General features: G+C 41.5%; 1 protein-coding gene across 1 annotated transcript in view; it reads left to right on the top strand.

Annotated features, from left to right (window-relative positions):
- The window catches only part of LOC111950261 (rho GTPase-activating protein 32-like), a 239,412-nt gene that overhangs the window by 104,453 nt on the left and 107,280 nt on the right, over positions 1–27,679 (top strand). The window contains exon 2 of the mRNA XM_023967694.1: positions 2,600–2,701. Within this exon, the coding sequence (XP_023823462.1) occupies positions 2,625–2,701 (77 nt within the window). The 5' untranslated portion in view covers positions 2,600–2,624. The remainder of the gene's footprint in view (positions 1–2,599; positions 2,702–27,679) is intronic.

Consider the following 27,679-nt stretch of genomic DNA (forward strand, 5'->3'; position numbering starts at 1 on the left):
GTGGCAGACCACGTGTAACAACACCTGCACAGGATCGATACATCTGAACACACCTGCAGGATAGTTACAGGATGGCAACAACAACTGCTCGAGTTACACCAGGAACGTACAATCCCTCCATCAGTGCTCAGACTGTCCGGAATAGGCTGAGAGAGGCTGGACTGAGGGCTTGTAGGCCTGTTGTAAGGCAGGTCCTCACCAGACATCACCGGCAACAACATCGCCTATGGGCACAAACCCACTGTCGCTGGACCAGACAGGACTGGCAAAAAGTGCTCTTCACTGACGAGTCGTGGTTTTGTCTCACCAGGGGTGATAGTCAGATTTGCGTTTATCGTCGAAGGAATGAGCGTTACACCGAGGTCTGTACTCTGGAGCGGGATCGATTTGGAGATGGAGGGTCCGTCATGGTCTGGGACGGTGTGTCACAGCATCATCGGACTGAGCTTATTGTCATTGCAGGCAATCTCAATGCTGTGCGTTACAGGGAAGACATCCTCTTCCCTCATGTGCTACCCTTCCTGCAGGCTCATCCTGACATGACCCTCCAGCATGACAATGCTACCAGCCATACTGCTCGTTCTGTGCGTGATTTCCTGCAAGACAGGAATGTCAGTGTTCTGCCATGGCCAGCGAAGAGCCCGGATCGCAATCCCATTGAGCACATTGGGGACCTGTTGGATCGGAGGGTGGGGGCCAGGGCCATTCCCCCCAGAAATGTTCGGAACTTGCAGGTGCCCTGGTGGAAGAGTGGGGTAACATCTCACAGCAAGAACTGGCAAATCTGGTGCAGTCCATGAGGAGATGCACTGCAGTACTTAGTATCTGGTGTGGCCACCAGCTACATTGACTGTTACTTTTGATGTTGACCCCCCCTTTGTTCAGGGACACATTATTCAATTTCTGTTAGTCACATGTCTGTGGAACTTGTTCAGTTTATGGCTCAGTTGTTGAATCTTGTTATGTTCATATACATTTTTACACATGTTAAGTTTTCTGAAAATTATACGCAGTTGACAGTGAGAATTTTTTTTTTTGCTGAGTTCAGCTACATTATTGTGTATTTTATTACTTGTGTTACTGTTTTACGCTTGATAATTTTTTTGCTCTGCATCGTTGGGAGGGCTTGTAAGCAAGCATTTCACGGTCAAGTCGACACCCTTTGTGTTCTCGCATGTGACAACACTCTCAGTCATTCACTCTCTCTCTCGCTCGCACACTAATAAAAATAAGAGAAAAGAGAAAAGGAGAGGCAACACAACAGTCCTCTGTCACTGGGTGTGTGTAATTGAAAGGCATTTGGCAAGAAACAGCCTGTATTCTATTTTGTAGGCATCAACTGATATGCAAGGCACTGATATCGATTCATGAAAACATAACTAATTACATCTGTAGGAAATTCACTACGGTTCCTTAGTAAAACATTTTCAGGTTCATTAGGATTGTTTCACTCAATACATGGGTTTTTTCTCATAAAAATATAATTGTTTACATTTTTATTTCCATATCAGGGTTTTCCTTAGCCGGTGAAAGCCGGCTTTTGGTCAAAAAATATAATTGAAAAGCCGATTTTTAAATAAGATTTGCACTGGCCAATTGTCCTAGAGAAGAAATAATGCTTTTTAGCCTAGTAATTGATGGAATTACAAGTCGTATTAAATATACTGAACTGAAATATGAACGCAAAATGCAATTTCAAATATTTTATTGATAAAAAAATTAATTACGCCCTAATCTATGTATTTCACATGACTTGGCAGAGGTGCAGCCATGGGTGGGCCTGGGAGGGCATAGGCTCACCCACTTGGCAGCCAGGCCCAGCCAATCAAAATGAGTTTTTCCCCACAAAAGGCCTTTATTACACACCGAAATATACTCACCTTAAAGTGGCCTTTTTATTGTCCACAGCACAAGGTGTGGTTGAATTTATTCTGCCACTGTCTTATTGTCTCGGCAAGGAAACTGTCTGAGAGTCTGTTTGGAATTGGCTTTTCTTTCTCGACAAGCTGACCAATAGAATAGGTAAACTTTTAAACAATGGGGGATAGTAGAGTGACATAAGCTAGTGCTTTTGCTGCTCATTACTTGTCTTGTTGGCTGAGGAAAAGTACATGTGGACAGTTATTCTATCTTCAAAATTTGGTAAGAAGGACCGGACATCGTTGCGTCCTCGACTTGCATGTTCTGTTAATATGAATGACCATATTTTAAATGTGATTGTTATCATTCTGAGCAYCATGGGTGGACACCCTAATCAGGTTACACACCCAATGCCTATGGGTCCAAATGTCAGGTAAATTAAAATACTGCCTTTTTAAAATGTCTGGTGCCACAATTTCCTAACAGAAAACCTGCTCCATAGCTGTCTATAGTAACTTGTTGAAGTTGCTCTTCCAGAATAGCGGGGGTTAAATGCATTTCATCTGCAGCTTGCTGGATATAATCCCCAGCTACAAACACACACAACAGCTTCTCTTTCAATCCTCTTCTTATCTTTGTCCCTTGTCAATCTTCCCCTTTACCTTCCTCTTCACACCATCTCTCTCTCCCTCCCCTCTCTCTTCACCTACCTCTCCACATTCTCCTCCCTCTCTGGCAGGCTACTCCTGCAGTGAGCCAGTATCATGGAGGCAGCAGTGGGGAGTGCAGCTCTAGGACTGCTCGGAGCCACGGCAGCAGCCAGCCATGACATCTCTGACAGGTAAGACCTAGCGTCATAGCACACACTCACCTCTACTACTCTAGTCTGTCCCATAGCTGTCTGGCCAGGGGAAGCATTTCAAACCCCACCCTAGTTTTATAGCAGGTGGAGCTGTATCTGTTTCTGTTTGTACAGTAAGAGTAAAAGCGTGTGTGTGTATCCGTACAGTTAGTTACAGCATGCAAATAGCTGTGTAATATGTTCGTTAGCTACTATAAGATTTTTGGTGTTTGTGTTTTATTACAATGTTGAACACGTGTAGGGCTGTGTGTTGTGTTTGTTGTGTYGGGGTGTCTAACTGAGAGGGCCCTGCACTAGTTTGTTTGTATGTGTGCGTCTGCGCTACCTCGTGTGTGGCTTGGCTGGCTCCCCCTGCTCCTCACTTTAAATGCTTCAATGATAAATTACACCAGTGTGAGCACAGGCAGAGGGAGGCAGTGGCAGACGTGCCTGAGTGATGTCGGTTAGGTTAAGGGGGCGCGTTCGCAATAATCAATTTCCTTACTGTGCCATCAGGCTGACTGGCTTACCAAAGTCACTGATATGCTGTATGCAGTGCAGCCATTACGGACCATCACTGCTGGGAACCCTTGTTCATATTTCCTTAATGACAGAGCTAGCAAGCTACAGCATTACCTCCTCTGTTCGTTTGGCTAATATATCAGCGTTCAGCTACATCATCGATCAGCTTCAGCTGGACCAATTCCCAMTCAAAAGCATAGGATAGCATAAGCTACACATTCCAACCCAGTCAATGTAGCATACGCACATACTGTGGGGTAGTGTAGGAAGGCATGCGCACAGTTTTTCAGAGCCTATTATAGAGCCATACTAGGGCTGGGCGGCATACCGTATTTTACTATATACAGGTATTGATGCACAGACCGGTTTGGGTTTTTACTTTACCTTCTATAACGGTATTTGAATGTTTGGTTTATTAAAAGTGATATTCCGTGTGTAACGTCCATTTCTATAGTTTACACTGCTACTTGAGTCATCCCTCTCCACTCTCTCCCCATGCCGCTTTCCACATAGACCTAGTCCTGCCTGTCACTCAAGGAGCGCAATTGTTGTTGCTTGACCACGAGACACTTGCGTTCAGTCTGTATGGTCAATGCAGCACATGCAACAATGTTGATGACAGTGTTTCCACTTTGCTTCTTAATATAAATCCACAATCGTTCTATAATTACACAATTTGTTTGTGTTTCTTTACTTAGCAAGTTTTAGCTAAGTCGTGTTAGCTGCTAATGCTAATCGCTAATTAGTTGGCTAGCTAGCTAGCTAAAAAAAATTACTGAGTCAGAGCAAACGTAGATAGCTAATACAGCCTGACAAAAGTGCTGGTGTAGGCCTAAATCAGCATGTTGTTTGTGCAACAGCATCATCTAAATCAATAGGCAAAGCATGRATATGTTGGCTACATGAAAAACATGTTAATGTGGCCAAAAATKATAGGGTCCCCTAGGAAACACTGACTATCACTTTGGTTCCTACCCTGTCACAAAAACTTCTCTCTGGCATTTTCATGTCAAACAACACTGTATTCAAAGTGCCTACTATTATTTATATTCTAACTATAGAGTTAGAATAAACATATTTCCATGATTCCAACAGTTCAACCAGGTGTTTTGATCTAAATCACAAGTCAAATCGCAATTGCAACATTTGGCTAAAAATAAGCCAAAAGAATTGCCAATATCGTGCAGCCCTTTGTGGCAGTGTGGAAATTCTCAAATGAGTGCAGGAAATGCAGAAATTGATGGAAATGCAGAAAATGTTTTGGTTGAAGTTGAATTGAACAGTATAAAACAATCAGAATGGAGGGGGAAAAAACACATTGAAATCACATAGAATTTGTGTTGCCACCATAGGGTCATGCACTATTGATAAAGCAAATTGAGAATTTTTATTCCAAAATATAAAATGCCGTCAAATTTGAAAAATACCGTGATATGGCCAAAATATCATATCGCCCAACCCTAGTCATCACACACACACACACACACACACACACACACACACACACACACACACACACACACACACACACACACACACACACACACACACACACACACACACCTATTAATCTTCCTTTAAAACTTCTTAAGGCTAGGGGGCAGTATTCTGAAGTTTGGATGAATGATGTGCCCAAAGTAAACTGCCTGTTACTCAGGCCCAGAAGCTAGGATATGCATATAATTAGTATTGGATAGAAAACACTCTAAAGTTTCCGAAACTGTTAAAATAATGTCTGTGAGTATAACAGAACTGATATAGCAGGCGAAAACCCGAGGAGAATCCATCCGGGAATTTTTGTTGTTGTTGAGGTGACACCATTTAAAATGCCTGTCTATGGGAAAATCAAAGGAATACCTCCCAGATTGCAGTTCCTAGGGCTTCCAGTAGATGTCACCAGTCCTTAGAAAGAGTTTCAGGCTTATTTCTTGAAARATTTGCTTAAATTTGTAGTTTTTCTAGGTGGCTACCATTTTGGCTGTAGTATTGTGGTGCGCGTGGATGAGAGCGGTAATTATCTCCGGTAATGAACATACTATTCTCCGTCTTAAATTTGATCGTTTATTTACATATTAGGGTACCTGAGGATTGATTAGAAACGTTGTTTGACTTGTTTGGACAAAGTTTATTGGTAACTTTTGGGATTCATTTGTGTGCATTTTCAACGAGGGATTACAGAGTCAAGCGTGCCAACTAAACTGACTTTCTTTGGGATATAAAGAACGACTTAATCGAACAAAAGGACCACTTGTTATGTAGCTGGGACCTTTGTGATTGCAAACAGAGTAAGACCTTCAAAGGTAAGTGATTTATTTTATCTCTATTTCTGACTTTCGTGAYGCCTCTGCTTGTTTGGAAAATGTTTGTAATGCTTTTGTTACGTGGGAYGCTATCCTCAGATAATCGCATGGTGTGCTTTCGCCGTAAAGCCTTTTTGAAATGTGACCAGGCGGCTGGATTAACAAGAAGTTAACAATTTAAACGATGTAAGACACTTGTATTTTCATGAATGTTTAATATTACGAATTTTGTATTTTGAATTTCGCGCTCTGCAATTTCACCGGATGTTGGCTAGCGTCCCACCTAGCCCAAAGAGGTTTTAAGCAAGCTGTTTTTGGAGGGCTTGTTTTCTCTGAACAGAGCCATGCTGCTAGCTAGATGGTAAAGCACATCCACAACTCTACTGCTGCTGAGCAGAGGAGAGGAAGCACCATTAAGATGTTGGACTGGTGTGTCTCCCATCACCCACTCCTCTGCCTGCCTTTGACAGGCAGCATACCACCCTGCATACCACTGCTGGCTTGCTTCTGAAGCTAAGCAGGGTTGGTCCTGGTCAGTCCCTGGATGGGAGACCAGGTGCTGCTGGAAGTGGTGTTGGAGGGCCAGTAGGAGGCACTCTTTCCTCTGGTCTAAACAAAGAGCCCAATGCCCCAGGGCAGTGATTGGGGACACTGCTCTGTGTAGGGTGCCGTCTTTCGGATGGGACGTTAAACGGAGATCATGTCCTGACTACATCTTAGAGGTCAATTAAAAATCCCAATAGGCACTCCTAATCGTTAACGAGTACGGCGGTGATTACACCCGGTGTCCTGGCTAAATTCCCAATCTGGCCCTCAACCATCACGGTCACCTAATAATCCCCAGTTTACAATTGGCTCATTCATCCCCCTCCTCTCCCCTGTAACTATTCCCCAGGTTGTTGCTGCAAATGAGAACGTGTTCTCAGTCAACTTACCTGGTAAAATAACGGATAAATAAAATAAAAAAAMCACACGTGATGCACAATGTGCTCCCCAGTCATCCAGCATGTCAGCCACTGCCTGGCTGCATGCTTTCCAATGTGACACTCATCCCCTCTCTCTTCCACCGCTTTYGGATACTCAGCTGGCTCCCTTTCTCATCAGACCAGCCCTTTTCATAGGATGACCCCGCTATCTCCCTGCCACACTGGCTTGTGTATGTGTGTGGCTGTTGATTGTTAAGCCGTTAGCATCAGGGGTTGGAACCGGTTCAGAGAACAGACAAAATAGAGACATTTTTGCCTGTGTGTGTAGGCTACCTGCCCCTCCCCTCCCTCCGAAGCTTAGTCTATTGTAGCTACTGACATTACAAGCATGATACAATTAGGGGGAGCGATTTTTAATAAGAATGGATTAACTTTTTCAATCCTAGTTAAGGATACAATTGTTCACGTTTCACATTAACTACAAAAAAGGTAAGATGTGTTTTTATTTGAATTATGGTGCCGCTCAGCACACACAAGCTTGTTCGCTAGCTAGCGAACGCTGGTCTAGCTCCAGCTGGCAGTATGTGGCATGGAACTGAGTCATGATCAAGGGCTAGTTCTGGTCCAACGTTATTTAAGCCAACTCTCTGAAGTTCAAAGTTCCTTCATAGAAGTCACTCCTCTGTGGATACAATTCAGATAATGCATGTCATAACAACAAGATGCCCAGCGCTCTCCTCACCCACAACATTTTCAGTCACTTCTCTACACTTGTCTGTCCAATGCATGTACATAGCTTGCCCACCCCATATCAAGCTACTCTATCCGTTGGTGAAGTAGCTAAATGTAAAATATATTTATATATATGTTATTATTTGAGGTTTAAAAAAGGAATAGAAAGGAACGATTATAAACCGTAACTTTTTTTTCCATTTGAACTGGTTCAGAACTTGCTGGTCGGAACAGTGGAACAGAACAAAAAACATAATGGTTCTGTTCAAAACAAAACGATTGAAAAGTTATTTTAGTTCCAACCACTGGTCAGCATGCTTCGGTTCGGCTGATGCCTAGCCGAACTCGGTTAGGCGAACCGAACAAGTGTGCTCACTTACTTCCTCAAAAAATATTCGCTTGAGAAATGAGAAAAAAGCTGCAAATAGTACTGTTTGTCCAACTTGAGATGCCCTGGCCAGTTGGGCACTGCCTCAAAATTGTCAGAATTAATCTAAGATAACTGAAGAAATGTACCATTCAAAAAAAAAAATTGCAGAGATCTTAATTGTAGGGATGCACGATATATATCGGAATCGGCCGATATACAGAAAACGTTTGACCTCTGTCATTTCCAACAAAGGGTATATAACAAAGTATTGAGAAACTTTTGTTATTGACCAAATACTTATTTTCCACCATAATTTGCAAATAAATTCATAAAAAATCCTACAATGTGATTTTCTGGATTTTGTTTTCTCATTTTGTCTGTCATAGTTGAAGTGTACCTATGATGAAAATTACAGGCCTCTCTCATCTTTTTAAGTGGGAGAACTTGCACAATTGGTGGCTGACTAAATACTTTTTTGCCCCACTGTATATATGTGTGTGTCTGTCTGTGTATATGTGTGTGTGTCTGTATATATGTGTGTATATGTAATATATTATATATGTGTGTGTCTGTATATATGTGTGTGTGTGTGTGTGTGTGTGTGTTTATGCATATATATGTGTGTGTATGCATATATATATGTGTGTATTTGTATGTATATATTTATATGTATATAGATGTGTGTGTATATATATGTATCTATATATACACGTGTCTATGTGTGTGTGCCTGTATGTTTGTATATATATGTAGTTGTATAGATAGATATATATGTTTATATATGTATCTATATATACACATATGTATCTATGTATATGTGTGAGCGTGTGTGTCTGTATGTGTATAGATATATATATATATATTTAGATATATATCTACATACATATATCTATATATATATGTGTGTATGTACATAGATGTATATAGATAGATATATAGATAGATATCTATATATATCTCTATCTATATATATACAGTGGGGAGAACAAGTATTTGATACACTGCCGATTTTGCAGGTTTTCCTACTTACAAAGCATGTAGAGGTCTGTAATTTTTATCATAGGTACACTTCACCTGTGAGAGACGGAATCTAAAACAAAAATCCAGAAAATCACATTGTATGATTTTTAAGTAATTAATTTGCATTTTATTGCATGACCATAAGTATTTGATACATCAGAAAAGCAGAACTTAATATTTGGTACAGAAACCTTTGTTTGCAATTACAGAGATCATACGTTTCCTGTAGTTCTTGACCAGGTTTGCACACACTGCAGCAGGGATTTTGGCCCACTCCTCCATACAGACCTTCTCCAGATCCTTCAGGTTTCGGGGCTGTCGCTGGGCAATACGGACTTTCAGCTCCCTCCAAAGATTTTCTATTGGGTTCAGGTCTGGAGACTGGCTAGGCCACTCCAGGACCTTGAGATGCTTCTTAACGGAGCCACTCCTTAGTTGCCCTGGCTGTGTGTTTCGGGTCGTTGTCATGCTGGAAGACCAGCCACGACCCATCTTCAATGCTCTTACTGAGGGAAGGAGGTTTTTGGCCAAGATCTCGCGATACATGGCCCCATCCATCCTCCCCTCAATATGGTGCAGTCGTCCTGTCCCCTTTGCAGAAAAGCATCCCTAAAGAATGATGTGTTTCCACCTCCATGCTTCACGGTTGGGATGGTGATTTTGGGGTTGACTCATCCTTCTTCTTTCCAAACACGGCGAGTGAGTTTAGACCAAAAAGCTCTATTTTTGTCTCAACAGACCACATGACCTCTCCCATTCCTCCTCTGGATCATCCAGGTGGTCATTGGCAACTTCAGACGGGCCTGGCATGCGCTGGCTTGAGCAGGGGGACCTTGCGTGTGCTGCAGGATTTTAATCCATGACGGCGGTGTGTTACTAATGGTTTTCTTTGAGACTGTGGTCCCAGCTCTCTTCAGGTCATGACCAGGTCCTGCCGTGTAGTTCTGGCTGATCCCTCACCTTCCTCATGATCATTGATGCCCACGAGGTGAGATCTTGCATGGAGCCCCAGACCGAGGGTGATTGACCATCATCTTGAACTTCTTCCATTTTCTAATAATTGCGCCAACAGTTGTTGCCTTCTCACCAAGCTGCTTGCCTATTGTCCTGTAGCCCATCCCAGCCTTGTGCAGGTCTACAATTTTACCCTGATGTCCTTACACAGCTCTCTGGTCTTGGCCATTGTGGAGAGGTTGGAGTCTGTTTGAGGTTGTGGACAGGTGTCTTTTATACAGGTAACGATTTCAAACAGGTGCAGTTAATACAGGTAATGAGTGGAGAACAGGAGGGCTTCTTAAAGAAAAACTAACAGGTCTGTGAGAGCCGGAATTCTTACTGGTTGGTAGGTGATCAAATACTTATGTCATGCAATAAAATGCAAATTAATTACTTAAATCCAGAAAATCACATTGTATGATTTTTTTGTTTTAGATTCCGTCTCTCACAGTTGAAGTGTACCTATGATAAAAATTACAGACCTCTACATGCTTTGTAAGTAGGAAAACYTKCAAAATCGGCAGTGTATCAAATACTTGTTCTCCCCACTGTATATATGTATATACATATATATGTTTATGTGTTCATGTATATGTACAGATATATATATTTTTTAAATAAATTGTTCGCCACTGTTCATGTGGAAGCATCCAGAAGGGGAAACCGCATACCATCTAGGATGCGTCTGGTAACCCCAATGAGTGTCTCCCAAGAACCACCCATATGAGACGAGTGTGGGGGATTAAATATCCAAGTACATCCCTTGTCTGTGTGGTATTTATTCAGTTCTGAGTCATTTGTGTCGATTCCCAGTTCCCTGCAGGCACCTATAAAGTTTGTACCTTGATCAGAGCGTAGCACTTTTGTTGGACAACGGATGGAGAAAAAACACCTTGATGAAGCTGGATGTGGACATGGATTCGATGAGCTCAATATGGACTGCTCTAGTAGACTTACATGTGAAGAGTACCGCCCAGCGCTTGGGGTCTGCACTACCACTAGTGTGACGAGTTATGACGTTCCATGGTCCAAACACATTAAGTCCAACGCTGGTGAATGATGGCTCGGGTGCGAGTCTGTCTGCAGACTAGTCAGCCATCTTTTGCTCAACTGACCTCCCTCTAACCTTGCGGCAGGTGACACACTTCTGGATGAAACCAGAGACCAGACATTTGCTCCCAATAATCCAGAAGCCTGCTGCTCGAATAGCTCCATCTGAAAAATGACGGTGAGCCACTTGCTCGTGATAATGTCTAACCAGCAGAGTGGCGACATGGTGTGTCCGTGGGATGATGAGAGGATGTTTTTCGTCTTGACAGGTCGGCAGACGATAAGCGGCCTCCCACCCTCAGCAACCTATCCTCATCAATTCAGCTTTTTGAGTGTACTTTATTTTGGGAACTCTTTTCCTTTCTCAGGGCATTTGAATTCCTATTTGAAGGCTTCATGTTACGCACAGTGAATAATTGCTGTTTTGGCCTTTGACAAYTCACTTGTACTGCATGGTTTACCACAGGTGGACTCAATTTGTAGAAACATCTCAATGATGATCAATGGAAACAGGATGCACCTGAGCTCAATTTCAAATCTCATGGTAAAGGGTCTGAAAACTTATGTAAATAAGGTACTTATGTTTTTTATTTTTTATACATTTGCCAACATTTCTAAACCTGTTCTCGTTTTGTCTTTATGGGGTATTGTGTGTAGATTGAGGTAAAAAAAAAAAAAGTATTAATCCATTTGAAAATAAGGCTGTAACGTAACAAAATGTGGAAAAGGGGAACAGGTCTGAATATAATAAAAACAACTGTTCCCAAATGCTCTGTGTCCACCTGCCAACATGGCTGGTGAAATAGACATTCTTACCCGCCGATGACAAAATCTACCCATGAGTGGTGGGTGTTAATTTCCAATGCTGATCCATGTGTGCAAAGCTGTTACACTTACCCAGAAAGACTCACAACTGTAATCGCTGCCAAAGGTGATTCTAACATGTATTGACTCAGGGGTGTGAATAGATATTTCTGTATTTTATTTTAAATGTGTTTGCAAAAATGTCTAAAAACATGTTTTCACTTTGTCATTATTGGGTGTCGTGTGTAGAGGTTGAGGGATTTTTTTTTTTAATTCAAGCTGTAACGCAACAATGTGAGTTACGCACCAAATACAAACATACACAACAGACGTACGCAAACAACTCATCTCCTCTACCAGACCTGCATGCTCACACCTCCATCCCTAGTGCCTGCATTATTGTTTGCCAAATGGCCTTAAATTGTACCAATTCGTTTTTCTCGGTCTCCAAAGCTATTTTAATAACAAAATAATTAGATTTTTCTGTTTTAATGATGGCGGTTCAATTGATTTCCAAGTTTTTAATATAAATTTTTTCAGGATGAGTGATGAGAAGATAATCGTCCAGCCCATTGGGTATCTCCCTACACTCCCATATGTCATGTCTTGAAATATCCAGACAGATTGATTAAAAGTAATATGGATACTTTGTGAAGGCACTGTATGTGATGCCGCGTACAGATGCACGTACAAAGCAAACAAAAAAGGAGACTCAAAAGCTTCAATAGTATAAAAACAAACAATGTATTTTCCAAACAAAGGTAATTTCATAGGCTATGTTCCATCCATGATCAAAGTCAAAGCAATTAGATTTAAATGGTAAACAAAAGAGTATAGACTAGTAGCAGCTTTCTTAGTTCCAAGTATTAGCGGTCATTTAACTAGGCAAGTCAGTTAAGAAAAAAAGTCTTATTTACAATGGCGGCCTACACCGGCCAAACTCAGAAGGGGAACATGTAGAAAAAAAGGGGTGTGCCCAGGAGAGAGAGACTATTGCTTTTAAATACCAATGATAACCATAATAGAAAACCAACATCAACCATACTCCATAATTCATATTGCAATATACAGAGTTATATTTAATACGTCAATATTTCCTGACTCCATTTAGGCAAATCATAAACATTTATAGTGAGACTGACAGTACGGGAATTTGGCTCTAACAAGGGGGTCTACTGGAATTGTCCCCTTTCTGAGGATTACAGCCTCAGTCCAGCAGCCCTTTCAGCCCCACTACACTCTTTCTCTCTGTGTTGAACTGAGTCCAAATCCTGTATGCCTGTGCAGGGGTTGCCATGGCAGCAGCAGCTTAGCATACATTAGATATTTGCCCAACATTGCAACATAGAGGAGAGGTAGGCAGAGCAGGTTTGTGTTCTCATTCAGTGAAAGAGACTGACAGTAAATTTCATCTACATGATAGTGTTGTCTAGGGCTCTTGCAGATTGATATTCTTCCCCTAGGGAAGAAAGCAGTAAGGTTCTCTATCCCAGTGCTCTCAGGCACATACACACACCTCCACCTTTCTGCTTAGGACCTGCTCTTATGGTCTTTCTCCATACTATCTCCGTCCCTCTCTATTCCACTTCTTTTTTCTTTTCTTTTTTTGGTCACTTTATTTATAGATTTTCATATATAACAACAAAAACAGTACAACCCCCCCCCATCCATCCATCCATTCATTTATTTAGCCATCCATCATACCCTCCACTTCCCCCCCCCCCGCCCTCCAAACCATCCACCCACCAAGGCATCTATAAAAGTAAGTTAAATAGGAAAGGAAAAACAGAAACAGTGAACTTTTTTCTCCATTGTTTTTGTTTCTATCAAAATTCTTATCAGCACAAATGGCCACTAGAACAGACATGACTGCTTACCAAACTATGCAAGCTTCACTAAGTAAAATACAACCTGGTCCCCATTAATACGTGGAGAGCCTAAGTCAAACTTTTGTCGGGACCCATGCACAGTGTACATAACCTTCTCCAGAGGCAGAGATGACATCACCTCCATAACCCACTGCATAAAGGAGCGAGGCTTTGCAGACTTCCAGTGAAAGAGGACAAGGCAGCGAGCTAGCAGCGAGGCATTTCTCATTTGACTGATGAGTGGTAGCATTCTGGTCTAGGGGAAGTACCCCAAAAATGGCAGTGACTGGGTTGGGGCTAACAGTTGTATTATACATATGTGAGAGTGCCTCAAAAATGGGGTCCCAGAGGCCACTCAAAGATTGGCATGACCAAAACATTTGTCCCACAGTCGCTGGACTCTGGTGGCATCTCAAACACTTGGTCAACATTTGGGTATATTTTTGCAAATCTGTCATTTGACTAATGGAGACTGTGCAAAAACTGAATAAGCTCATGCCTTATGCAAAATGATGTGTGGATACGCTCAATACTTTATTGCCATATATCATCGGGTAGCTCGCCATCTATCTCTTGCCTCCCATGCAGATTTTGTATTTGCAAAGGAAGGCGGATTAATATTCTGTATTATGTCGTATAATTTGGAGATTGTGCCCTTCAGATAAGGGTTGAGATCTAAGCACCTCTCGACTGGACACTTAGTTTGCTCGAGTGGAAATGAAGGGAAATGTTTTTTGTCAAAGCTGCGAGTTTGCAGGTATCTAAAGTGGGTAAAGTGGGTATAGGGAATATTATGGTCAGAGTATCGAATGTGACAAACGTGTTATCAACAAATAGGTCACCAAAACAACACCAGACCGTTCCTATGCCAGAACTGGAATGTCGTGTCAATCTGTGGCTGGGAAGAGATGATTAGATGTTAATGGGGCGAAGCCGCTTGCTTGTTAAAGGCTAAAGTGTCTTTGGAATTGGGATCAGATTTTAAGGGAGCTCTTAACAATGTGGTTCAAAACATGGGTKCCAAGGTTCATGGACATTGGGGAGCACAGGAGCGAGACCAGAGAAGTTGGAAGGCTTGACTGTAACTCCATGATGGCCCACGTTGGGACATCCTTGTTTTCAAATGTAAAAACCTAATAAACACATTTAGAGATATTTGCTTACCGGTAGTAGTGTAAAAAAAATGGGAAGGCCCATCCTGCCTTTCTCATTTGGGGATTTGACTTATTCCAAATTAAGTTGGAAATGTAGCTGTTCAGTTGTTTGAACATCGACTTTGTCAGAAAAATGGGAATCATTTGGAATAAGTACAAAAACCTAGGTAGTACAGTCATCTTAACAGAATTAGTGCGACCTGTTAATGAAATGGGAAGAGACGACCACCTTATGAAATCCTGCTTAGTGCGCTACAGGACGGTTTTGAAGTTATGTTTAAACAGCCTTAAATGAGCGTGTGACCTTGATCCCCAAATAAGTAAAGACCTGATGCTCCACCTTAAATGGGAAATTGGCATGACCAATTCCTTCTGCTAACTGATTAATGAGGAGCAAACTTTTTGTTAGGTTTAACTTATAACCAGAGAATGTCCCAAAACCTTGTAGCATGTMCWAGTGAGAGGGTATAGGCTCCACAGGGTTAGAGATGTATAAAAGATTGTCTGCATATAAGGACACCTTGTGAGTTATGTTGACCCTTAATATTCCCTTAATCCTCTCCTTCGCCCGCAGGGCGATAGCAAGAGGCTCAATAGCCATATCAAATAGGAAAGGGGGGAAACAGCAACCCTGCCTGGCCCCCCTGTGGAGAGGGAAGTAGCTGGAGGTAACATTGTTGGTGCGAACAGAAGCCACTGGGGACGAGTACAAAATCTTAATCCAGGAAAGGAATGACAGGCCAAACCCAAATTTCTCTAGTACTGTAAATACATATTCCCACTCAACCCGGTCAAAAGCGTTTTCAGCATCGAGAGATGACAACCTCTGGCTGTAGAGGATAAAGAACATGACATTAAATAGCCGGCGCATATAATAGAAAGATTGCCTACCTGAGATAAATCCGGTTTGGTCAGAGTTAATTATTATGCATCACTGTCTCTAAACGGCACRAGAAGACCTTAGTGAGAATTTTATAATCACAGCCCAAAAGGCTTATAGGGTGGTATGATCCACAGTCTAGGGGATTCTTGTCTTTTTTAAGCAAAACCAAAATTGTCGCCTGGGTAAGTGTCTGTGGTAGTTTCTGACTAGAACAGATTTCATTGTACATTGAGCTGAGGATAGGGGATAATTTAGAGGAGAAGGCTTAATAAAATTAAATAGGGAAGCCATCAGTCGCAGGGGCTTTACTGCTCTGCATGGACTGGATTGCCAGAGTAGTTTCATCACTTATTGAGGCATCCATGTTGGTTTGCTCATCTGAATTGAGGCAGGGGATGTCCAGATTGTCTAGAAATGCATGCATACGAGATGTGTCAGAAAGAGCCTCTGACGAGTAAAGAGCAGAAAATAATTGCTTCAATTGATTGTTGACTTCTTTGGGATTGGTGGAAGTTAAATCAACTGCAACACAGATTTCAGGTATGGTGCTGCGAGCAGCGGATTGTCGAAGCTGGTGAGATAACAACTTGCCAGCTTTCTCTCCGTGTTCATAGAATTTTTGCCTCGACTTAAACAGAAGCTGCTCCTTTTGTTTGGTGGAAAGGTTGTTAAATTCCGATTGGTGTAGCAGTCTCTCTTTGTAGAGTTCAGGAGTCTGCAAAGAGGCATATCTGTTGTCCACATCTAGAAGAGTTGAGATAGCTCCGATAAGCGTTTGGTGCCATACGCTGTGTATGAAATAATTTTGCCCCTTAGATATGCTTTTAACAACTCCCAATCAATTGAGTGAGACACGTCAGGGGTGCAGTTGATCTGTAAAAAAACATCAATGTGAGTTGATATGTATTTTTTAAAGGCACTACACAGGATAGTTGTAGTGGGTCAAGTCGCCACGTTCTTTGTGACACAGTACTGTCCGGAAAGCGGATATCCACATTTGAAGTCGGAAGTTTACATACACTTAGGTTGGAGTCATTAAAACTCGTTTTTCAACCACTCCACAAATTTCATGTTAACAAACTATAGTTTTGGCAAGTCGGTTAGGACCGCCTCTTTGCTTGACATCATGGGAAAATCAAAAGAAATCAGCCAAGACTTCAGAAATAAATTGTAGACCTCCACAAGTCTGGTTCATCCTTGGGATCAATTTCCAAATGCCTGAAGGTACCACGTTCATCTGTACAAAAAATAGTACGCAAGTATAAACGCCATAGGACCACGCAGCCGTCATACCGCTCAGGAAKGAGACGCGTTCTGTCTCGTAGAGATGAACGTACTTTAGTGCGAAAAGTGCAAATCAATCCCAAAACAACAGCAAAGGACGTTGTGAAGATGCTGGAGGAAACGGGTACAAAAGTATCTATCTACAGTAAAACGAGTCCTATATCGACATCACCTGAAAGGCTGCTCAGCAAGGAAGAAGCCACTGCTCCAAAACCGCCATAAATAAAGCCAGACTACGGTTTACAACTGCACATGGAAACAAAGATCATACTTTTTGGAGAAATGTCCTCTGGTCTGATGAAACAAAAATAGAACTGTTTGGCCATAATGACCATTGTTATTTTTGGAGGAAAAAGGGGGAGGCTTGCAAGCCAAAGAACACCTCCCAACCGTGAAGCACAGGGGTGGCAGCATCATGTTGTGGGGGTGCTTTGCTGCAGGAGGGACTGGTGCACTTCACAAAATAGATGGCGTCAAGACATCAGTCAGAAAGTTTAAGCTTGGTCGCAAATGGGTCTTCCAAATGGACAATGACCCCAAGCATACTTCCAAAGTTGTGGCAAAATGGCTTAAGGACAACAAAGTCAAGGTATTGGAGTGACCATCACAAAGCCCTTACTTCATGCTTGGGGTCATTTGTTCATTTGGAAGACCCATTTGCGACCAATCTTTAACTTCCCGACTGATGTCTCTCTGATGTAAGGTCTGTGGAGTCTTTAGGGCCCTATATAAATCTGCGATGCAGCGAGCACAGACGGAATACAGACATTAAAACAGGATTCAACAGTTCCAATTTATACATTTGCAGAAGTTTATCATAAGGCATGAACAGAATGCATCAGTGATTCGTATTTCCTGGAACATTCTGAAGAGGCAACAATAATTTTCTGTGTAGGGCTGGGCGATTTATACCGTGTTTTACGACATAGTGGTACTGATGCCTGACCGGTTTGGGTTTTTACTTTACCTTCTATAATGGTGTTTGTTAAATGTGATGCGCTGTGTGTAACGTCCATTTTTATACTCTTCTCTCTCCACTCTTCTCTCCATGCTGCTTTCCACACAGACCTAGACCTGCCCCCTGTCACTCAAGGAGCGCATTTTTTGTTCCTCGACCACGAGACAATTGCGTTCAGTCTGCATGGTAAATGCAGCACATACAACAATGCTGTTTTCACTTTGCATTTTCAGATTGACTGACCTTCATGTCTTAAAGTAATGATGGACTGTCATTTCTCTTTGCATATTTCAGCTGTTCTTGCCTAAATATGGACTTGGTCTTCTGTATACCACCCCAACACAACTGATTGGCTCAAACGGATTAAGAAGGAAAGAAATTCTACAAATTAACTTTTAACAAGGCACACCTGTTATTTGAAATACATTCCAGGTGACTACCTCATGAAGCTGGTTGAGAGAGTGCTAAGAGTGTGCAAAGCGGTCATCAAGGCAATGAAGAATCTCAAATATAAAATATATTTTGATTTGTTTAACACTTTTTGGGTTACATGATTCCGTATGTGTTATGTCATAGTTTTGATGTCCTCACTATTATTCTACAATGTAGAAAATAAAGAAAAACCCTTGAATGAGCAGGTGTTATAAAACTTTTGACTGGTACTGTCTCATACACTACTGTGTCATACACTACTCAAAAACAAAATACCATTTAAAAATAAAAGTTATACTGTGATATGATATTTTGGCAACATTGCCCAGCCCTATGTATGTGAGGTGCATAGCCGTTAGTGATTATGCTAATTTAAGGTATTCTGGTAGATTTAAAGTCTTTCACAAAAACCTTCTCAAATAAATGTTCTCTACAAAGTAGCCTATGCTTGCCTGCCAGAATGATATCATGATTATTTGCATCAATTCAGTGGGTATTTGTTTTGCAAACTACCATCACGTGCCCTAAAATATACAGCTAAACAACAGCCTCTTGCTAGGTGCACACTAGAATTAAAGGGTAACTGCAACCAAAAAAAATACAATTTCTCAAATATTTCCCAGACCTTAAAAATTGTCTCCTGATGTGGTTTAAGCATTGTTGTGTACTTAGAACATACACTTTAGTTGTTTTTCTATTAAAGCCTGAGAATGAAAACCTGAAAAACAGGAGGAAACAGAAACTTGGAAAAACAAAAAGGATGGCACAGAATTTGGCAAAATAATTAAACTGATTTTATAGAGCCCGAAGTCTGTGTACTCAACTCCACGCTCTCTGAGTTGCTTTGGTGGCTCTAGCTTTAGATCAGTGTTTTTCATTGAACCAGGTACCGGCAAGCGTTTTTCCTACTTAGGGGAACCGCTTACATTAAAACTATCACTAGACCTTACTAAATTAGTGTAATTCAATCTCAGGGACCGGCCAGCAACATCTCATGGACTGGCGCCAGTCCATTGATGGGAGATTGAGGGGACACTGCTGTAAATCACAACAACAACATGACCTGCTCACTAGATGGGTGACATCCAAGTCAGAGCAAACTYTCAGCTCTTCAGCCCCCTATAGCTGCAGTCCAGCAAAGCACCACCACTCACTTATACTCAGGTGGTTCCTCCTACCCTTCTGGCTTTCTGAGGTTGAGGCTATTTGGTTCACTTGATTTGGTACAGATGCATTTGATCATTACATGTTGTGACAACATTCTGACTCAAGGTAGTGAAATGTTATGAAGATCGCAATTCCCTGAGAGCGACTAGAGACGTTGTGTTGAGTGTGTGTATGCAGGGATGGGGGTGCACGTTTCTGCTTGTGTTTTTTTWTTTTTTTATTCACCTTTATTTAACCAGGTAGGACAAGTTCTCATTTACAACTGAGACCTGGCCAAGATAAAGCAAAACTGTGCGACAAAAACAACAACACAGAGTTACACATAAACAGACGTACAGTCAATAACACAATAGAACAAATCTATGTATAGTGTGTGCAAATGTAGAAGATTAAGGAGGTAATGCAATAAATAGGCCATAGAGGCGAAATAATTACAATTTAGCATGTGTGCCTTTTCTCAGGTTGAACCAACCGTGACTCTCTTCTCAATCTGTCTCGGGACAGTTTCCTGTCTCCTTTCTCTGTCCCTTTCTTTCCCTCCCGGGCCCTCCTCTGTCCCCCTCCCTCCGTCTCTCCCCGGCCCTGGGTTTGTAATCAACACTGTTAATGACCTTCTGGGCCCACCTCCTTGGAGATGTTTGCATGAAGCATTTTCTAACCACTTTTATTGGCCCGACTGATTTAACAACCTCCTTGGAGGGTGTGTGTGTGTGTCACAAGACAATGGAGGCACTGCTATGACACAGTCCCACAAGCATCATACTGGGCGTATTCTATGATGTCCTTTATGGTGTTGTCATCCTTGTTGTGATTTTACCAATACATTGTTGGAGAACACCGTCAATGTGCTTTTTTTTTGTTCCAGCCCATCACTAACACCTGATTCAACCAATCAAGTGCTTGATGATTATACAGACAGAGACCCAACAGTCTGTATCCTCTATCCATAGGCTGGTGTCTTTCTGTCATAATGCAGCAGGAATCTTGCTGCTCCCAGGGCCTCTCTCTTCCTCTCTAGCTCTCTCCCTCATGTCTGTTTTGTGTGTGTGTCAGCGTGTGTTTGAGGTCAAGCGGTGTTATGGGGTAGGTAGGAGAGGTGGACTTGTGCTTGTTTCTCTTTCCCAGAAAAATTGGTTGGCCTACCTTCAGTTTACAGAAACAGGATCAGCAGTTTTGTGTGTGCTGGTGTAGGAGGATAGACAGTAATGTATTTTTAGCACCAGGCAGCAGGCCAAGACATTGGTATTGATTGACTGTGTTTTCACCACATACACTAAATTGGTCCAAAAGTCACTCAGAAGTCAAGAATCATCTGGCATCATTTTTATGGATATATACAAAGAAATGTCAATTGAAAAGAGGTCAAATGAAACAAAGTGCATCTAGTTTGCAGTCTTTCCAGCTTCAGTTTGAAAAGTTAGATGTGTTGTTGGCTAGCTMCTCTGAACAACAATGTCCTTACGAGAGAGCACATTTTCTATTCCAGACGAAATCGCGCCTCATTAGCTCATTATGGATGTGCCACTTGAAAACWGCTACTGTTGTTATTCTGGCTGCACTGTTTGACGTGACTGTGTAAGTTAGCCATAGCTGGCAAGCAAGGGATAAGAACGTTGCCAGCCAGTATGGTAATAGAACATTTAGAACGAACACCTGGGTTGCGTCCATAGATACAGAACAAAAAGACTGAACGACTGGGTCGCGTCTATGACAACCGAACCAATAGAACGAACGACCAGCCGACTTGACTATATCTTGTGGAAGGATGAAATAGTATGAATAATCTCATCAAAATAACGTTTTTAATGAAAATATGTCAATCGTTATTTGAATATGTGGTAAGCCGTTGTATAAAAGTGATAATGCCCTCAAAGCCGGTGTTTGGAGGATATATTTGACAATATATCCTCCAAACACCGGCTTCTCGGGCATTATCACTGAAATATAGGCTAGCCTACATCATCATGGTAGTTTAGTTACTGTCTCAGATGTAAAACTGTTAGAAGTAGCCTAGTATGTGTATCATGAGCATTTCTGAAAGGATATCAATTTAATCACGACTCCTATCTGAACATGAATTGGTAGTTTCATGGGTACCAGTGATGTGTCGGTGAATGCTTGACTTGCATCACGTTATGTCAGGTTATATCCGTGTTATGTATGCTTCATAATAGACCACACATTAGTCTGGAGATGAGTTGTGGTAGATTTATAAACATGTTGGTGTTTCATGTGCAGCTTTTGGTGTAATTTGTGTGTGCTTGTGTAAAAAAGTGCATAAAGGGATGTGTGTATGGTAATGTTTCATTTTGTGTGTACTGTATGCAGATGCTTCAAGCCTTCCACTTGTATGTAGGCTATATCTCAACAAAGTTCAATCTTACCTTACACCTGTTTTTATAGGCTACATCCTCAAGTCATTATTATCAAAAGCAAATGATTTGAGGCCAGAACATTTCTTTCATGGCTCCATGGCTAAATTACATTGACATTCTCCCTCTGCAAAGGTGCTACTTTGCCTCCGCACATAATAATATTGACATTCCTCCCATTCAAGGTGCTATTTGGCCTTAGCACACACACATACTACACATAAACCTGTTTGATCTATTGCCTTATGGCTGTGTCTATGCATAAATTATGGTGTGAAAAAAGTAAAAGTGCATCGGTCTCTCAACCCTTGAAGGGATAGTATTAGTAATATTTATTAGGATCCCCAATTAACTGCTGCCAAGGCTACTATTCCTGGTGTCCAAACAAGAAACAAAACATAACAAATACATAATATACAGTACATAACAATACATAATGTAATGTATAATACAAAATATATAAAAATGTCCCTGTCATGTAAGGTGTTCTTTTATCTGTTTAAAAAAAAATGTAATCTAATTTTATTGCTAGGTTGAGTTACCTGGGATGGCAGAGTTCCATGTAGTCTTGACTCTATTTAATACTGTTTCTTTTGTTCCTGGCCTCTGTTCTGGGACTGATGAGTGTCGGAACTGTGTGCCAACTGCTTGAACAGACAATTCGGTACCTTCAAAACCTCGCATAAAGACCAATAGAGATGCAGTCAATCTCTCCTCAACTTTAAGCCAGGAGAGATTGACATGCATGTCATTTGTATTTGTATTTATTATGGATCTCCAGCAGCTACTCTTCCTGGGGTCCAGCAAAATTAAGGCACTACCACATATATACAGTTCAAAATCCATATGTACGTGTGTATAGTGCGTATGCTATCGTGTGTGTGTGTGTATGCGCATATGTTTGTGTTGCTTCACAGTCTCCGCTGTTCCATAAGGTGTTTTTTGAATCTAATTTTACTGCTTGTATGAGTTACTTGATGTGGAATAGAATTCCATGTAGTCATGGCTCTATTTAGTACTGTGCACCTTCCATAGTCTGTTCTGGACTAGGGCTGGGCGGCATACCGTATTTTATGATATACCGCTATTGATGCAGGGACCGGTTTGGGTTTTTATTTTACCATCTATACCGGTATTTGAATGTTTGGTTTGTTAAATGTGATACGCCATGTGTAATGTCAATTTTTATAGTTTACTTCGCTACTTGAGTCATCTCTCTCTGCTCTTTCTCTCTGCCACTTTCCACACAGACCTAGCCATGCTCCCTGTCACTCAAGGAGCGCATTTGATGTTTCTCAAAAGAAAACATGCAATGTAGCCAAAGCTTATAGGGTCCCCTAGGAAACACTTATCAACACTTTAGTTCCTACCCTGTCATGATAACTCCTTGGCATTTTAATTCGTTGTCATCTCAAACACTGTATTCGAAGTGCCCACTTTTATATTCTAACTATAGAATTAGAATAGTCATTCTATTTCCATGATTCCAACAGTTTTGCTCTAATTCGCAAGTCAAATCGCAATTGCAACATTTGGTTAAAATAAGTCCTAGATTATTATAAAAATACTTTSAAGTACTACTTAAGTAGTTTTTTTTGGTATCTGTACTTTACTATTTTTATTTTTGACAACTTTTACTTTACTACATTCCTAAAGAATATACTGTATTTTTTACATCATACATTTTCCCTGACACCTAAAAGTCATCGTTACATTTTGAATGCTTAGCAGGACAGGAAAATGGTCCAATTCACGCACTTGTCAAGAGAACATCCCTAGTCATCCTTACTGCCTCTGATCTGGCGGACTAAACACAAATGCTTTGTTTGTAAATTATGTCTGAGTGTTGGAGTGTGCCCCTGGCTATCCATAAATGTAAAAGAAATAACAAGAAAATGGTGCCATCTGGTTTGCTTGATGTAAGGAATTTGAAATGATTTGATACTTAAGTATATTTGATCAATTACATTTACTTTGATACTTAAGTATATTTAAAACAAAATACTTTTAGAATTTTACTCTGGTATTTTACTGGGTGAATTTCACTTTTACTTAATTTATAGAAAATGACTCTTCTTTTACTCAAGTATGGCAATTGGTATTTTTTTCCACCACTGCAATTGAGTGTAGGAAATTCTGAAATTAAAAAAGTGCTGAAATTTGTTTTGGTTGTAGTTGAATTGAACAGTATAAAACAATCAGAATGGAGAAAGACTCATTGAAATCACTTAGAATGTATGTGTTGCCACCCCAGGATCATTCTCTACTCATAAATCTACTCATGTAGAACTTTAATTATTCAAAAACTAAAAATAATATTTTGCCCATATGGCCCAGCCCTATTCTGGACTTGGGGACTGTGAAGAGACCTCTTGTGGCATGTCTTGTGGGGTATGCATGGGTGTCCAAGCTGTGTGCCAGTAGTTCAGACAGACAGCTCAGTGCATTCAACATGTCAATACCTCTCATAAATACATTCGCCTTCCTTGTACATCTATGTCCAATACGTGCTGCTCTGTTCTGGACCAACTGCAATTTGCGTATGTCCTTCTTTGCTGGACATGACCACACAACTGGGCATTAGTCCAGGTGTGACAAAAATAGGGCCTGCAGGACCTGTTTGGTTGATTGAGATGTCAAGAAAGCAGAGCAATGCCTTATCATGGACAGACTACTTCCTATTTTTGCAACCATTGAGTCAACCATGACAGCTTGCTATCTAGGATTGGTGGCAGGTAGCCTAGTGGTTAGAGCGTTGGGCCAGTAACCAAAAGGTTGCTGGATCGAATCCCAGAGCTGACAAGGTAAAAATATGTCGTTCTGCACCTGAACTGTTCCACAGTAGGCCGTCATTGTAAATAATAATTTGTTCTTAATTGACTTGCCTAGATAAATTAAATAAATAAATAAAAAAGGATTACACCCAGCAGTTTAATCTTAACTTGCTCAATCGCCACATTATTCAATATATCTAGATGAGGTTTAGGGTTGCGCGAGTACTCTGTCCCCAAAATTATGCTTTTAATTTTGGGGATATTTAGCAAATCATATGTATTTAGTTACCCTTTTTACATATACAGAAACCCAGCCTAAAACCCCATGCAATGCAGTTGTAGAAGCATGGTGGCTAGGAAAAATTCCCTAGATATGCAGGAACCTAAGAAGAAACCTAGAAAGGAACCAGGCTATGCAGGGTGGCCAGTCCTCTTCTGGCTGTGCCGGGTGGAGGCTAAGAGTGAGTACATGTCCATTAAGGCCAGATCGTTCTTCAAGATGTTCAAACTTCATAGATGACCAGCAGGGTCAAATAATCACAGTGGTTGTAGAGGGTGCAACAGGTCAGCACCAAAAGGAGTACATGTCAGTTGGCTTTTCATAGTTGAGCATTGAGGTTGAAACTGCAGGTGAGTGAGACAGACTTAAATTCACACCAGAGAATATCACCAGATAGGACATACTGACTCTAGCCCCCTCCGGTGCATAGATTCTGGAGGCTGAGCACCAGCCTATTGCTAGTTGCACATTCTAAAACTGACTGGAGCTCTATGTTAAGGGTGTCAGTTATTTATTTGACTGTCGTAGCCGACGTGTATACTGCTGAGTCATCAGTGTACATAGACACACAGGCTTTATTCTATGTTCTATTAGATAGGTATCTCTCAATCCATGAAAGGGCAGAGGATGTAAATCCATAACACCTATGTTTTCTCAGCAATAGGTTATGATCAATAATAGCAAAAACTACACTAAAGTCTAACAAAATACCTCCACACAATCTTCTTAATATCAATTTATTTCAGCCAATCATGTCATTTGAGTCAGTGCTGAGCATGTTGAGTGCCCTTCCCTATAAGCATGCTGAAAGTCCGTTGACAATTTTCCTGTAAAATTACATAGTATTTGGTCAAACACCATTTTTTCAAAAGGTTTGCTAAACACCGGTAACAGGCTGGTTGGCTGCTTGAACCATTAAAGGGTGCTTTTCTATTCTTGGGCAGCAGAATGACCTTTACCGGGCTTGATGGCACACACAGTTTTCTAGATGTCGCAATGTATTCCGCTACCAACCTCAGGAATTTACCATCCAGGTTGTCGGTACCAGGTGGCTTGTCCTTATTTCACCTCTTCCATACACTGCGGTGTAACAAGAACTGGAGACTGCGTCCAATATGTTTGACTGCTGTTGTCAAGGTAATCTACTCACGTCTACATATGCTGATTCATGGACCATTTATCTGGGTTGCATCCGGTTTATACGGACCAACATCACATGCATATTAGCACTCAGCACAGGGAGCAGCGACGACGTCATCACGTCATCCAAAAACACGATACATTGGATGAATATAAAATGTTAATATCTTCGTCTGAGAGTGATGGGAACAAAAAATCTGCCTCTGTGACAATTATTTGAATAATTCAATGGATGTTTTGTGCGCAAAGGTGATGACTAAAGGGTCTTATTAGGAATTTTCTAATCTGACTTCTCTTTGAGGCCGTCAATGGAAATGGTCTTTCTGGGCCGGGCATCAGTTAAATTTCAGTACTGAAGCAAAACTGTGGGAGCAGTAGAAACCATGCTTCTAGACCGGAACCCTGGCCCCTTACCACCACACCGTTGTGTAACTCAAAACTACAGTGCTTGTCTTTCATTATTTGGTCCGAAATGCATGAATATGAAGGCTCAGACATTGGTCTTTCTAGGTATGGCTATTATATTATGATAACTACCTTCGATGGGTGTGGATACTGCTTTACAGCAGATTTCTACAGCATTTGTAAAGATGTGGTCAATACACCCGGATGATTTAGTTCCTGTTCTGTTCGTAAATACCCTGGTAGGTTGACTGAAAACCTGAACCAAATTGCAGACATCTTGAAGTTTCTCTTTTGAGTGGATAGCTTGATGACAACCAGTCAATATTTAGGTCACCCAGAAAATATGCCTCTGTTGATATCACATACATTATTGAGAATTTCATACACATAGTCCAAATACTGACTTTTAGCACTTGGTGGTATATAGCAACTTCCTATGAGAATAGGCTTTAGGTGAGGCCGATAAACCTGATATTACTTACACATCATCTGACATGAGATCTCTGTTTATCATATAAATCCGTAAACATGGGCACCCTCAGATATTATCCTGACCAACTTGCCCTCCAAATACTCCTCTGCTGTTTTCAATCCAGGATCTCAGCGATCACTGCCTCATTGCCTGTATGGGTCCGCGGTCAAACGACCACCCATCATCACTGTCAAACGCTCCCTAAAACACTTCTGCGAGCAGGCCTTTCTAATCGACATGGCCCGGGTATCCTGGAAGGATATTGACCTCATCCCGTCAGTCAAGGATGCCTGGTCGTTCTTTAAAAGTAATTTCCTCACCATCTTAAATAAGCATGCCCCTTTCAAAAAACGTAGAACTAAGAACAGATATAGACCTTGGTTCACTCCAGAGCTGACTGCCCTCGACCAGCACAAAAACATCCTGTGGCAGACTGCACTAGCATCGAATAGTCCCCGCGATATGCAACTTTTCAGGGAAGTCAGGAACCAATACATGCAGTCAGTCAGGAAAGGAAAGGCTAGCTTTTTCAAACAGAAATTTGCATCCTGTAACTCTAACTCCAAACAGTTTTGGGACACTGTAAAGTCCATGGAGAATAAGAGCACCTCCTCCCAGCTGCCCACTGCACTGAGGCTAGGTAACACTGTCACCACCGATTAAATCCACAATAATCGAGAATTTCAATAAGTATTTCTCTACGGCTGGCCATGCTTTCCTCCTGGCTACCCCGGCTAACAGCTCCGCACCCCCCACAGCTACTTGCCCAAGCCTCCCCAGCTTCTCCTTCACCCAAATCCATATAGCAGATGTTCTGAAAGAGCTGCAAAACCTGGACCCGTACAAATCAGCTGGGCTAGACAATATGGACCCTCTCTTTCTAAAACGATCCGCCGCCATTGTTGCAACCCCTATTACCAGTCTGTTCAACCTCTTTCGTATCGTCCGAGATCCCTAAAGATTGGAAAGCTGCCGCGGTCATCCCCCTCTTCAAAGGCGGTGACACTAGACCCAAACTGTTATAGAACTATATCCATCCTGCCCTGCCTTTCTGAAGTCTTGGAAAGCC

Source organism: Salvelinus sp. IW2-2015, linkage group LG23 (assembly GCF_002910315.2).
Source record: "Salvelinus sp. IW2-2015 linkage group LG23, ASM291031v2, whole genome shotgun sequence".
In the NCBI taxonomy this organism is placed as follows: domain Eukaryota; kingdom Metazoa; phylum Chordata; class Actinopteri; order Salmoniformes; family Salmonidae; genus Salvelinus; species Salvelinus sp. IW2-2015.